This window comes from Macrosteles quadrilineatus, unplaced genomic scaffold, assembly GCF_028750875.1.
Source record: "Macrosteles quadrilineatus isolate MER2022 unplaced genomic scaffold, UCM_ALF_1.0 Scaffold_7__1_contigs__length_78375512, whole genome shotgun sequence".
NCBI lineage: Eukaryota > Metazoa > Arthropoda > Insecta > Hemiptera > Cicadellidae > Macrosteles > Macrosteles quadrilineatus.
Window position 1 is genome coordinate 54,739,209 of NW_026542600.1, and position 14,916 is coordinate 54,754,124.

Consider the following 14,916-nt stretch of genomic DNA (forward strand, 5'->3'; position numbering starts at 1 on the left):
TTTTGAATTGTGGAATAGAGCGGATAGCATTTAGCTTATCTTAGAGTACAGGAAGGTTATAGAGCACACAGAAGACTCATAAAAACACAATATTTCGTCCCCTGGGGGACTTTGTCAAGTGTAGAGCAATAGAAAGAAGTTGATGGTTTATTCTACTTCTTCCTTCTAAAATACCCTTTGATGGGTGAATTATCAAATTAACAGTGCTGTAAAGTTTGGTGTGCTATCATCTGCATGGAGTTTCTTTGTTGGTGTATCCTCCTCTTCTTCCTTGATGTATTCCTTAGCAAAGAGCAGGGGTGGCTCCAGGAATATTTTTTTGGGTAGGCCTGACAAGGACCAAGAAAGAGTTTGATCGGGGACGAGAGGTTTGAAGGGCTTCCCTGCAAAAAGGGAAATTAAAATATACATGCAAAATAATTAGTTTGAATGCTTTCCCTTTATTTACATATTCTTAAATTTCTTTACTTATTTATAATTTTGAAAAGTCTACCAAAATTTTGGGTCGGCCTGGGCGTACCTGGCCTGCCCTCTGGAGCCGCCCTGGCAAAGAGCTATTTTCTCAAAACTGTTATGGTAATCTTATTCAAACATATGCAAATTTAGATGATGAACATGAGAATTATTATTGAGTGTACAAAATTATTTTAAGCATACATAAAGATATATCCCTACCTGCGCAGGGTGGGAACGAACGCTCCGTTGTTGAGTATCTGAGGAGGAGAGTTGTATGTTGGTGGAGCAGCTGTAATTACTCCATTCTTGGAGTATCCATTCATTGTGATGAGACGGAGTTTCTGCGATTGGGAATAACTCTAGTCTGTAAAACAGTAAATGTTTTAGGATCCTGTATAGTACAATTCTGAAAATTATTCTAGATGAGTTTATGATGAGTAGATGAGTTAGCTCATTGTATGTGTGGGTATATAAGGACAGTGAAGTAAGAGTGTCTTATTATGGTATATGGTATATAGGTATTTAAGTGGTGTATGGTTATGGTATGATATTGTTATTTACATCATATGTGAAGCTGGTGGTAACTGCAGGGACATGAGATTCAAACTAGCTGTATCTGGCTTATTGTGTTAAGGTAACACTGATTAACTACAAGTTCTGTAAAAACTCAAATTATATTTCTTTTTTATTTATTAAATAGCTTTTTTGCTTGTAAAATTTAAAGCAGGCATAATACCATCCAATTTAGAAAATGGGAAATTAAAACTTTAATAGGTAAACATTCATTTCCTTGACTCTAAATAGTTTTGGTGAATATGAACCGTATAAATGAGGAAGGTTTAACTACAATTCATTTCACCAATGAATTTACCCTTATCACCATTATGCACTGCTAGCTCAGTAAGTGGTATTTACTTCCATGATAAGTCTTTGAAAACCCTATTCCTATTACTAAACTTAATTGATTGAGAATAGTTAAATTATGTTCCAATTATCTTTGACTGCTATTTTTACGATAAATCATATAAGACATCTATACACATTCAGTGTTGTTGTCGGTTTCTAGTAGATTTGCATTGATGTCACCTATACAAAAATAGGTTTTGTGATTTGTTTTGTTCTCATATTTGTCGAGAGGGTTAGTAAAGTTGTCCAAGTCACTGTGGTGAGTCTTGTACACATCAATAGCAGATTACACCACTTATCTTGATAATCAAAGTAAAGTCCCAAAGTACATTCAAAGTACATTCAAAGTCAAAGTACATTCCCAATTCATAAACCTTTCATTCACTCTCTCACTCACATACATCAAAACCCCATCATTTTGATTTTCACTTTAGTTTTTCAAAACAGTTTATACCCCTCTAAATGCAGCAGCTCCCCTTAGGACGTTTCCCAGACCACAATAATACAAAATCTTAAAACTACAGATTGTAATAAAATAAGAAGTAACTCTAAATTTTTAATGTGATGTCGGATGTTCATGAAAACATAAATATTTCTTTCCATATCCTGTAGTCTGAGCAAACAATAGAATGCAAATCTCAGCATGACTTAAAGCAGGATTACTTACTTGTTTAATTGAACAATCTATACTGACTTTTACACTACAGTATTTAAAGAAAGCTAAGATACATTCTTCAAAAATATCCCTTTACTTGAAGATGAAGATACTGTTTAGTGAAATGTAATGAGAGCATTTCAAGGTGCAAAGAGAATACTCAGGAACTGTTGACAATTTGGGTACTCTTCAGCCTTGGATAGAATATGAGCCATGACAGATGCTTAGTACTGATTCATCCCAGTACCTTGGAGTATGCAGTGTTTTTAATTGTATGGAGCGGGTAGGAACTGAATGTGTTCACAGGTGTTGGTAGGTTGGTGAAGCTCAGAGAATTTTGTAATGACCGAAGAATTTTCGGAGCAAAGATTTTTTTTGTTTATGCACAATCAAACTATTTTAGGACGAGGTGGTTGAGAAATAACTTGAGTAGGGTTATGGAGTGGGTAGATTAGGCATATTGGTTTCAGATAGAGAATGAGGAGGACAGAGATTTTTGTGCACACCTCTGTCATTATTAGAAATATAGTTAAAAGCCCTAAGTTAAAGAAAAATAAATTGTACAATATATAAAAAAGCATTTCCTTTGTTGGGTAGCTAGGATGCTACAAGAAATGTTTATATCCCTTTGCCTGCTTAAAACTCAAACTAATCATCATTATGAGATCCTCCTGTGTGCAAAACACAACAATAGTTATTTGTGTAGCTAGTGTGCAAAGTGGCACTTTGCACCCGTGTTACACATTATAAATTTTTTCAGATACTATAAAGCATAGAAATAATTAGTCTTTTCTATTAAACACTAAAAAACTTGTTTTAGGTTAGATTAAATCCAAGTGTTGAACAAAATGGGAAACACTGCATCGCTGATCTTAGTTGTATTATTTCGAAGTGTTGCCAACTAATTTTCAAGCGTACACGTATTACGTGTCTAATAAAAGCACAATGTTTTTTGTTGTTTGGTTGGAATACTCGAGTGAGGCAAAAAAAAAATTAGTGCAGCAAAATTAAAATGAGTGCGGCAAAAGCAAGTAAAATGCAGCGATTAGCTACTTTGTGTGCTATAATCAGTACAAGAAAGTCTGCCTTGTCAGGTAATTGTAGGAAAAAGAAGTAGATGGTACTCACCATGTTTAGATCCCGAAGCCTCCGTAATACATCTTTTTCTTCTCTCCACGTGGAGTATAGAGATTGAACACAGATCATCCCAGATACCTGAAAATATCAAAGACAAATTCATTTTCCTAAAAAAGTTACGGAGATTACTGTGAATTTTATTGCTAGGGCAACACATTGAGTTTATAACGTAAAGAGGAATTGAATTAAGACTTTAATGACGGAATATAACTAGAAAAACTGAACTAAACTTTACAAGTTTAGATGTGGGTTCTAGCAACGTACCGACGAATATGATAACAATTAAACTATAGGTTGGCCGGACAGATAGCGACCTGCGCGAGCATTTATCGAACATGTAAGAGGAGGTCGCTTTCTAAGCGGCCGACCTATAACCACAATTTGTCAGATGCTGTTCAATAGAGTCGAGATGGTAATTGGAATTCAGATTCCATACGCGGATCATAAATTTTTCTACAGCAGACATTTTTTATTTTACTTATAAGGCTATGCTCATAACCCATGGACCTGCAGAGTCTCCTAACATTAAATTCTAACCCAACTAGAACCATATTTAAGTTTTCAGCCCTTCTAAGTACTTTGGTCATTGGACCGTTTCTAGTCCTACTTATTTTCACATCATTTGGTGAATATGAATATACATCACACCTTAAACTCTGCGCTTAAGGCATGTGGGCTGGTTATAAAATATGGTACCCAATACTTATGACTTTTACTTATGATAGTAAAACTATCCAAATTGTAAGAGAAACATTTCGGGAATCTTTGTCACTTACATTTACAATGGCCCGGCAAATCCAGCATGTGAGTTCCATCAAGCCATAGAGTGAACGGATATTCTGAAAGGATTAAGATAGTGCAATTAATATCAAATTGTTAAAATAACATTCAAATAAACCATGATCTAATATCAACTTACAATATAAGGTTAGTTGTAAAGGATGACGTGGCTCTAAATTAGCCTGGTTGAATAAAGATTTTTAAAAATTTCATTTCATTTTTATTTTAAACCAAGGTGTAATTGACTATTATACACCTTTTCTAACTATACACCTTTTCTGACTATACAGCTATTTTCTGTATAAATTCTCTGATGAACTAAATGTATGGTACAATACAATACAATACAATGATCTTTATTTACATATTCTTTGAGAACAGTACATGCGTCAGAATAATAACTAAAATTTGTGGATTTAATATGTTGTTAAGGTACTCATTACGTTTTGTAACTCTACATATGAACTGTATCTACATTTTGAGAGTTATTTTTTTTTTTTTACTTGAGACTAACTAATTAAGCCCCAAGTTTACAAGCTACTTGCCGGCTTTTTTACATGCAGCTCGTAAACTAGCTCAGTGTGAACGACATACTCACTCAAATCTGCTTTTATAAAAGCTTTGGAAAAATTTGATTCTGCGGCTACTTTACACGCCTACTCGCCAGCTTTTGAGCAGGCCAACGTGTAAAGTTGCCCAGAGTGAAAACGCAGATGCTTGTCCTTGAGTGCATATTATTCGTAGATGTCGGAGGAGTTGGCTCTAGCGGGAGTTGTATTCGTAGCAAAAGTGATTAAAAACCAATTGATTAGACGGCAAGATGAGAAACAAAAAAGGAGGAAAGTACGATTGAGACAGTGGATAGGAAGACGTAGGGATTATGGTGCATTAAATAAATTACTAGAGCTGAAGAATGAAGACACTGCAGCTTATAGAAATATTTTAAGAATCACAGGTGATCAGTTTGATGAGCTACTGGAAATGGTTCTGGAAATGAATTTTAAATGTACTCAAACACCAACACAAATCAACACAACCAGAAATCACAGTAAAAAAACACCCAAGTGGTCTGAAAGCTAGCTACTGATCGAGTGGAAAAAGCATCGTGTGAATGACTACAAGCGCACTCGCTAATTCGCCGGCTTCTTAAATGCTGGCGTGTAGCTTGTAAACTCACCCCTTGTGAAAGCGGCTTTATACTTTCTGTAGTGACAGTAATAAGGATAACATGGCAAACAGGCACACTGATTTTGAGCCTCGACCCTTATAGTCAATGATTTTAAGTCTGGAGCCTTCCTAGAACTCGTACGATTGGATAAAACCGAGAACAAATAGAAACATAGTTGTTATCATTCTAGGAACATGAATTTATCATAAAGCCTTTTAATTCATGTGCCGGTCTACACATTTTATAAACGGCAACATTGATTTTGAAGTTGATAACCCGTTGCAATTTAGATTTTATTTATCATTTCACAGAGGGCTGATTTAAATACGTGGACCCAGTGGGCCCAGGAGCGCAAGAGGGTTTAGGTTTTTTGAAAGAGAAAGATTTCCCAGGTATGGTAGGAGGGTTGTAGAGAGGGGTGCAATTATTACATGCAAACCATGAGCCTGACTTCAGAAGAATTTTACTTCTTGTGCACAGGAATGTTTTCCTTTGTTTCACAGACTGATTGTGTAATGCACTGTTTATCCTGAATCCCAATGTACATTTCCACTGTAACGTATTTGGTTATATCACAGAAATTTTTATTCAGTTTTGGGTTTGCGTGGTGGATACACCCACCGTGCTGCTATGTGTGTCAATCCATTATTATTTCAGTGAGGGGCTCACAGTCAGTGTATGAGACAGCTAAACTGTGTTAGGTTTTATATTTTATAATATCAGAGTATCATCACAGAGAAGTAAGGTACAGGGGAAACATTAAATGGTGTCTTAAGTAGTGTGTAGCACTATTGCTGGTGTAGCAAAGTACAACAACTCTCCTCTCACCATCATTTACTACAACTCTCACGGTGAAGAAAGGCCCTGTGCGATAGGAATTATGGCATGATATTCGCTATTTGCTGTTCAAGCTCTTCTTTGCTTGTCACAAGTATATTTCCAGAACGATATATCAGAGCTGAAAGCGCACGGTCGTCCCATAAGCATTCCTCTGTACCTTACTTCTCTGGTATCGTCCACTTACCCAATAGTGAATGCTCATGAAGTAAACAAGAAGACCTTCTGGGACCGTCAGGGCAGCAACAACAAGAAGCCATTCTAGCAGGAACAGGGTATTTCTCTACATCAGAGAATCAAGAACTTATTTGTGAATATAAAAGGCAGAACAATTTAAAGATTATTGGAAGTTTAAAGGTCAAAAAGTTTCAAAATTTTTTTGAAATACAATTTAGCGAGTTAAATGAGTGGTTATAATTAAAATAAACGGATCATTAACATTAATGTGAATGAAAACTGAGATATGTATGTATGGATAAGTTTCTTCTAGATCGAACTATTCACCCAACCCCACCCCACTGGCTCTACAATTTTCAGACCATTAATGATTACTTAATGATTTCAAATACTAAGATACACAGGAAAACTAAACTATACATTGATAACATGATTAAACATTAAATTAGCTATTATAGTATCTGGCAATAAAACTTCTGTTATTGGTTTAACGTTTTTAATTGGGGAATGAGCGCAAGTGCGCAAGTCCCAGGCCTGATGTTGTACGACATGTCTCACCAAACATCTACCAACCAGTCTCGCGATACATGTACGATACACAGATGATGTCTCAGACATGTATCGCAAGCAGTGTGAAAGCTCTGATTTAATAATAGAGGTACAACACTAATGTGTAACCAGCCTAAATCTATTACAAAAACAAACAAAAATTACTTCCACACTGGAAATTTGACCACTATACCACTAAGTAAACTCTCATACAAGATTACTAGCTCCCAATGGGATTCTTTCAACAACTGTTAACACAGAAAGATACAGGTAACACTTACAATAGATAAACCTCTCAGTAAGATGCCAGAGAAGACAGATACCATGAGGTACCCAGCACAGAGCACATAGGCCGGGGAAGGAAGAGAAACTGAAAATAGAACATAGATCAGGTTCATTCGATCTTTTAAAAAGAACACTTTGTAGAAGTAAGTGCCAATCAAGCCAAACTTTTTCAGAAAATGTATAAGAGTTTGAAAGATCAGTGAGAAATTAACTATTGAGCTGTGGATCCCAAAATTATAAAATGTGTGTTTTAAGCAAATTTATATTGTTGTCATGTTTTAGTTTTATAGTTGGATCTATGAATAAAATAGTTTACTACGTTTGGGCTCCTTCAACTTTACCTAATGTTTTGTCAAGTCAAACCTCAGAAGTGTGCTAAAAGATGTCAAGAATAGCAATGGTAACGTATTGAAAATACCCCCGCCGCAGCTAACCTGCTGTCTAAGCGAATTTCCATTTGGCTGAATTGCTTTTCAATTGATCTATTTAAATAAAATTAGGTTTAACGAGTACCTAGGTTTGCTGCTACAAGGAAACTAATAAAGTGTGTGTTTTAAGTAAAATAATTATTGCTTAGTATAAAATGAATATATTTGCCAAGTTTGATCAAAAGATATCCATAAACAAGCAAACTACAACATTTTACAATATTCTCCATAAGAATAACATGGGGATTTTAAATTTACAATTTTTTTAGTTTTCTCCGTAACCAATAACCGTGCAAAAACACTTTGATATACTGAATTGTTTGTTTTTTTAAGCTCTTTAAGAAGAATTAGAGGAAAATTGGGAAATTTTGTGTTTTGAGGGTCAAAAGTGAGAAAAACCAATTTTTACCCCATAAAACCCCCCATAAAACCCTGTTCCCATGGTCCGATCATGCTGGATCGCGAACTCATTCAAGTTTATCCCGCCTTACACCTTCAAACCAAATTTCATCAAAATCGGATAAAAATTACTCAAGTTATCGTGTTCACGGACACATATATATATATATATAAATCTATATATATATATATATATATACATATATAAAAATTTGAACAAATGGTGTTTTTGGCCTCTGGGGACATCAAAATGAAAAAGTAAATCGGTCCCGGGCCTAAGTCTTACCATGAGACCTACGGTAATAGCTACTTCCCTATAGGGAAATTCGCTAAAACAAGAATTAAATATAAAAATAAGTCATGCAGTGCATAGGTGGTTTGATTTAATCTCTAAAATCAACGCTATTGTCTTGGAATTATTATTATACATAGTGTTTTTTTTTTTTTTTTTCACTATTTATACTGATGCCTCATGATGAGCCATTTTTTGTTGATCAAGATAGACTCAAACCTTATATTTAATTTGAAATGTTATGTAAAATATCCTATTTCTTTATGCTGAATGGCCAAATAAGTAATTAAGAACTCTTCCATCAGTACTCATTTACACAGCTGGTAAAAAACTTTAGTAAACAAGTTAATTTCAGAGAAATATAAAACAGTGGTGGATATAGAATATCTGTAGGGGGGGGGGGGGTGAGATTAATTTAAGCTTAGGTTAAGTAATTTCAAGTAGACACTCCATGATAATTTATCTCAGTTTTGCTGGGGTAATTTGCGCTAAATGTGACATTTACTTTACCACAGAATCACGCTATATCAGTATATGGTTCCATTAAATCATAAAAATGTATCTATTCAAGCCAAATTAAGAAAATACAGTAGAACTCTGATTATCCGAATCAATTGGGACCAGACCCCATTCTGATAATTAAAAAATTGGATAATCGGAGTTTTGCAGGAATTCCGGGAATTTCCAAGAAAAATCCTCATTTTTAGTTTTAAATTAACTTTTAATGGAAGCCATTATGTTCAACGTACAAGTTTGAAATGAAAACTACATATATAATATAAATATGGGTATTTCTTGGGATAAATGAAATCAGAACATTTTTACAGTTTACAACCCTCATAGCACAAGTGTTCTATACATGTTCTTAAGTTAATAGTGTTCTATCAAAGTCCAAAATTACACACTGGCTAAATTTGTTTAATAATAATTCTTTGATATTTTGTGTAACTTTTTATTACTGTAGCTTTACGTTTTTAAACTTGTTGAACTAAAGTGATTCGGATAATCGGCGATTCGGTTAATTGGAGTTCGGATAATTGGAGTTCTACTGTATCTCAATTACTAAATCAAAAAACATTGGTCAAGATTTAACAGTGTGTCATCTCATCTGTAAACACTTATCCGAACCTAAGGAGTGAAATACGCGATTGTGATTATCATCTTCGGAGGGGTCCTAACTACTGTATAATTATTCTTTTGTGCGAACTGCAAAACGTTAACATTTCAGTACAATATGTCGAACACATGTAAATAACAAACAATAACAATGGCTACCACTGTTGAACTGACTGAGACTGGACTCATCATTACTCCCCTAGCTCCCCTGTCGCCAGTAGATATGCTGGTCTCCAGCGGTCACTGCTGCAAGCGAAGATAGCCGGGTGGCAGGCAGGAGTATGAGTTGGTCCGAATCAACCCGAACTCGCACAAACTATCACTGTCTGCCAGGGTGATAAATTTGCAAATGCTTTCATGATAAATAATTCATATTATGGTGCCTATTTTTTCTTCAAATCCATTATTTGGGGGGGGGGCAGGCCCCCTGGGCATATTCGCCCCTGTTATAAAGTAGAAAAATCAAATCAACATAGACTATCCATAACTTTTATGAAGCAAACAATGTTGTAACTTTAAATTCAAGAACATAGAATCTTTTAAAATACTATAAAAGAAACAAACGTTTTAGACTTGTAAAATGTTGAAATTTGTGTTTGTTGTTGCTGAGAAAAGACGGAAATGAAATGTGGCTGTCAGTTCATTAGACTAATTACAATAGTTAACAATCTGGTATAGGTCTGTGGAAGCGATATAGATTAGCAACTCTCTAATGGCTTACATATAGTCAGGAACAAATAATGTCTATGATTCGTTTTCTAAATCATGAGATACTCATGGGCTACCTAGAACACCTTTATGATTTCTTGGATATTTATTTTTTTTATTACTTGAAAATCATTGGTTTAGGAATTTAAAATGACTTTTTTGGTAGGGTATCCTCAATAGAGAACTCTCCTCATCTAAAAAAATTGGACCTACAGTTAAAGGCTCCTGAAACCTAATGTTTGTGCTAATGCTAATCACATGGAAAATTGCAATTGGTGATTGGTAAAATTTGAACCCCAGATCTTTAGATTAAAAGTCCAGCGGTCTAACCACTAGACTATTTATGGCCACTTGCGAACAGATTAAAGCTTAGGCGCTCAACATTTTATCCTGGGGGACTAATCAGTATCTAGTTCCAAGAGTTGGAGGAAAAGGCTCTGTCCCGCCAGAACTATCTTTTAAAATACCACCGTCGCAGAAAACCTGCTAAAAGCAAATTTCCATTTGCCTGATTACATTTTTACTAAAATTTCCACTTAAACATATCATATTTATTCCTCTTTTAAATCAGTGAAAAAATTAATCCGTCCCGGATCTAGGTCATCATGAGACCTGCAATAATAGCTACTTCCCTATAGGAAATTTGGTAAAATAAACATTTGAAACATACTTTTTAATGCTACAATATGGGTATTTTTAAGCCTTTCAGAGCATATTAAATTTAAATTCAGTTTTCTCATGAGAATTTTTTTAAGGTCCCCAATGCCTTCCCTGTGGGATCAAAGTGTATCTTTTAGATGATTTTTTATTAATATCCTTTAATAATTTTCCCTGTATTTTGGTCCACCCATCATTGTGGGGTTGGTAACAAAACAGTTTTTAAATTGAATTCATTTGCAATTGACTAGAGTTCGATCACATACATAATTATTGGGTGGAACAACGTACAGACAGTAATGGTAGTAATTTCTGACATACCGGTACCAAGTTAGAAATATACCCTTTCAAATCTTATGCAATCGTACGTTTCAGAATAACCTTGATTAATCGATAATCAAGCTTTACAGTGGCTTTAAAGTAGTCCAGTAGTTGAATATATGACTCAGATGCATAGAGTAGTTTAGTAGATGAGTCATTGCTCAGTCATAGCTAACATCAGGAGGCACTACCTACTACTGCTTCGTGCTACCTATGCACCTGTGGTTTCAGTGAACTCTTGGTGGGATCAACTGGGTTCACTTTCAAAAGGTCATTCACCTTTCTAATGATAATTGAGAAATGTCCAATAAACAGAAAGCAAAATAAAAATCTATATCTTTTAACGAAGTTCCCTTACAGGGAGCTTTACCAGTTCTCAAGGTGAGATCTGAACCTGAGACTGATTTGCTTTTGAGTTTTGATGTGATCACCAAAACTACTGTGATAGCAAAACCACTATCCTATTTTTCTTATTTTTGACCACCAAAATGTAAAATTTTACAATTTATTTCAAAATTACTTTGTTGAACTATTTTGTTGAACTTTTATAGAAATAAACAAATTTGGCTTATTCATTTATTTCATGCTAGCTATAAACATTTCACGCTATTACCTTCCCTGTGCCTAAGTGTTCATTAAAATTAATGTTATTTAAGTAGGGAACAAATAGGGCAATGTTAAGAGAATATTTTAATGGGACAAATGAAAATCTGCTTAGTCTACAGTTTTGCTGCGGGGTAGGCCTATTTTTTTTAGAAATATTATGGACAAGGGAATATACTTTATATTATCAATTCAAGTGATGTATTTTAATACATTGTGAAAAGTTAATAGTTTATTTATATTCTTTCTCCCCTTGCATAGTGATGACATTTGATGACACACTTTTAGTAGTCTCCAACTATTATATAATATAATCCTGTTCTTGAGTTTTGGATTAACACTTACAGAAACCCCAGTCTGACAGGCCCATGGGAACAAACTGTTTGCAACACTGTTTACTAGGGGGGTTCCATTCCCCTAATACCTTCCCCCTTTTTCCTCCCCTACCTGTGCCCAGGATTTCAGTTTGCGTGTTTCTCAGCGGGGTCCATTATTTTCAAATGGAGTCTCACAGACCAGGGGTTTCGGTTAGCGTCAGCCTTGGTTTTGGTATTAGTGAACACTAAAACCCCCTTTTTTACAGGGTTTTTAGGACATGCTTTTCTTGACTGTTTTTACATTTGAGAAACTTTTTAGTCATTTGTCAGTTCATAGAACATTTAAGCATGGCGGAAATGCCTTGATACATCTATCTTTATACAGAATAATTTTTTGATGCTTCGTCAACATAGAAATTGTCTGAAAAGGTTATTTAAAAAACCCTGAAATATTGAATATATACCAATAATTTCATCGGTAATGATATTTTGGTTTAGATCCAACAAAACTAATAAACAAAAAAATTACAAGAAAGTCATAATTCATAACTTGATAGTATCAAATCATGAAAAATTGGATTCCATATTAAATCATCTGAAAGTTCATTTTAAAATAGTTCCCTGGAAACTAATAATGTAGTTGTGTAAAATATTTACACAACTGCAAAATACAAAAACTATTTTACTAACTTTTAAAACTATTTTTTTGTACTGCAAAATATTTTATTTTTTTGAATTTGGGATTTTTTTACCACTTTATGTACTGGTTTATAACTTGATTTACTTATTTTTCAGTTCATTTTACATAATGAAAACTAAATTTTAGTACTCAATTAATGTAATCAATTATTGTATTGAGGGTTTGATATTTTTAGGAAACTGTTTTAGCTCTAACCCAAAAATGACACATTTATAAAACTCTTTGCAACTTCTCCTTTACTTTACATTGAGAGTTGGCACACTTCTACATGAATCACCCTGTATATTTTGATTTGACAGGTTCCCAGATGGTTTCAAACTGTGTATTCTGTGCAGGAGGCAGTTATCATTTCTCTTACGTAATACCAAGGAGGTTCACATCATTTACGAGTTCATACAGTGTGGAATATCTTGTCAAACCTTGGGAATAGGAGACAACTATGCTGATAAGATGTTTAAGTTTATATAGGATATTTGAGTAAACATCGGAAGATAATATTGTTAAATGTTTTAGTCAGTCTTGATAGGACGTTTGAATCTATAATGGTAAGATGTTGATGTCAGTACATACTGTTCAGTTTTTCAGTAAATATTTGATTTTTCAATCAAATCACTGTTTGATTCAATATTAGAGAGAGGTTTGATTTAAAACTATTCAAAATTTGAGGTTTTATATATGATGACTTGACCAAGGTGATTGAATCAACATTAATCATTTATTGGTATTGATTTTGGGGAAATGTTTGATTTACATTGTAAAAATATATTTGTTAGAGGTCATAGCTTAGTTAGAAGGTTTTTAAAAGTTGTATTTATAAATTACCTGGTGTGCTGACTATCCACCATGTTTCCATGAAGAAGGCAATCACGTAAGCAACCTGGAATCAACCAACGTAATAAAAATATATTAAATATTGCATTTAACCATTATTAAGTTATGTTACATTTATTTAACAAGTGCAATGAAAGATAAAAGAAGTACGAAGGGCTTTCTAAAATAAAGTACTGTAATATGAGTAGGCGTATCTTGCTCGGAAAGAAACTCTCTATGATAATAATAACACTAGGCGCAAAATATTACTTATCTAAAAGAATAAAATGTTGTACTATAACGGGATTTTCTCAATGTCATAATGTATGCTTTTTGTAGCATATTTGTAAAGTATTTTCAAAACTGTCTTATTATTTAAACGAGTCCTAACTTTTTTATTCCTGATTTTTCTGACTCCCTTAGACACACTTTGTTATACACTGGAGCATTTGCTAGAAAGTAAAATAAGGACACTCCGCGTGACTTGATTAAACATGAAATTATTATCAATATATAATCCATAACAAATGGTCAGTTTATATTTGTGGTTAAAGAAGCTCCAATCCATTATATTCTACCCTTACTTTGAATACCTATCCAGGTTAAATATGCAATGTTAATGATAAACTCAAATACCAACCAAATCAATTTGTAAGCATAATAATTATGAATAAATTAAATAAATAATATCTACATTTTGATGAATCGGTTCAATTACACTAAATATGTATTTTAATTTGATTGTGTCAGCATACTTGCTATTTCAAGAATCCATGTACCCGTTTGAAATGTGTTTAATTCAATAAACCGATTTCTTGAGTTTACATAACTCTTGCATTTTTTATAATTACTCCTAGTAGGTTAGACTTTGCTCATAGGTAAATTTGGACCTCATCCGTCTTAATTTTTAACCCTACAAAAATATAAAATAACCCCTAGCTTTCAAACACAAAACACTCTACTCAAAATGCAATTGATGTTAACTTTCAGAGAAACCTAGAAACCATCCAGAAGGTTTCGCAGATCCACAGATGGACTTTCGTCACGGACAATTGCAGTTTTGTCTCTAGAAGAAAGTGTTTAACATGTTTGGGTTGTGCGGGATACAGGTATGTCCAGTACGACGGCGGTGCTCTGAGCAAGTCCACTTTCTCTTGATGACGTAATTCCTCAGCTGTGGAGGATTGTAGCTACATGACCCGGGCCGCTGCGTCCACGCTTGCGTACAACGCGCCGACTCGAAAGAAGTAGTGGGTCCCGAAGAATCTAGATGGATTGAAATATTACACACGATACACTTTCGCAATCAATCAATGAAACTACTAGTTTCATGTTATCTGAGAGACCTAAAAAAATACCTAAGAGATCTAAGATTTAGTTCAATGTTATCTAAGAGAATATTGTTGATGTTTTCGATAACAATTAGTAGTAAACACAGATTTTACGACATTTCGGAATTTGGAACCCGACCCCATCGTCAGGTGAAAATGTATTAACATTACAAGACTAGTAAACAAACCCACCCAAAACCGGGAAACCTAAATAACTATTCGCAAAATTGCAGTAGTCAAACACTAACAAAAACAAAATCTCTAAATAAAACAATAAGACAGTA

The 14,916-nt window shown here is 34.2% G+C and overlaps 1 protein-coding gene across 1 annotated transcript in view; it reads right to left on the minus strand.

Annotated features, from left to right (window-relative positions):
• Window positions 1-14,916, minus strand: part of LOC128998343 (uncharacterized) — a 28,279-nt gene that overhangs the window by 5,148 nt on the left and 8,215 nt on the right. The window contains exons 2-6 of the mRNA XM_054424447.1: window positions 13,314-13,368; window positions 6,947-7,035; window positions 6,127-6,222; window positions 3,931-3,993; window positions 3,146-3,232 (exon numbers count right to left, since the gene is read on the minus strand). Coding sequence (XP_054280422.1) covers window positions 3,146-3,232; window positions 3,931-3,993; window positions 6,127-6,222; window positions 6,947-7,035; window positions 13,314-13,368 — 390 coding nt within the window. The remainder of the gene's footprint in view (window positions 1-3,145; window positions 3,233-3,930; window positions 3,994-6,126; window positions 6,223-6,946; window positions 7,036-13,313; window positions 13,369-14,916) is intronic.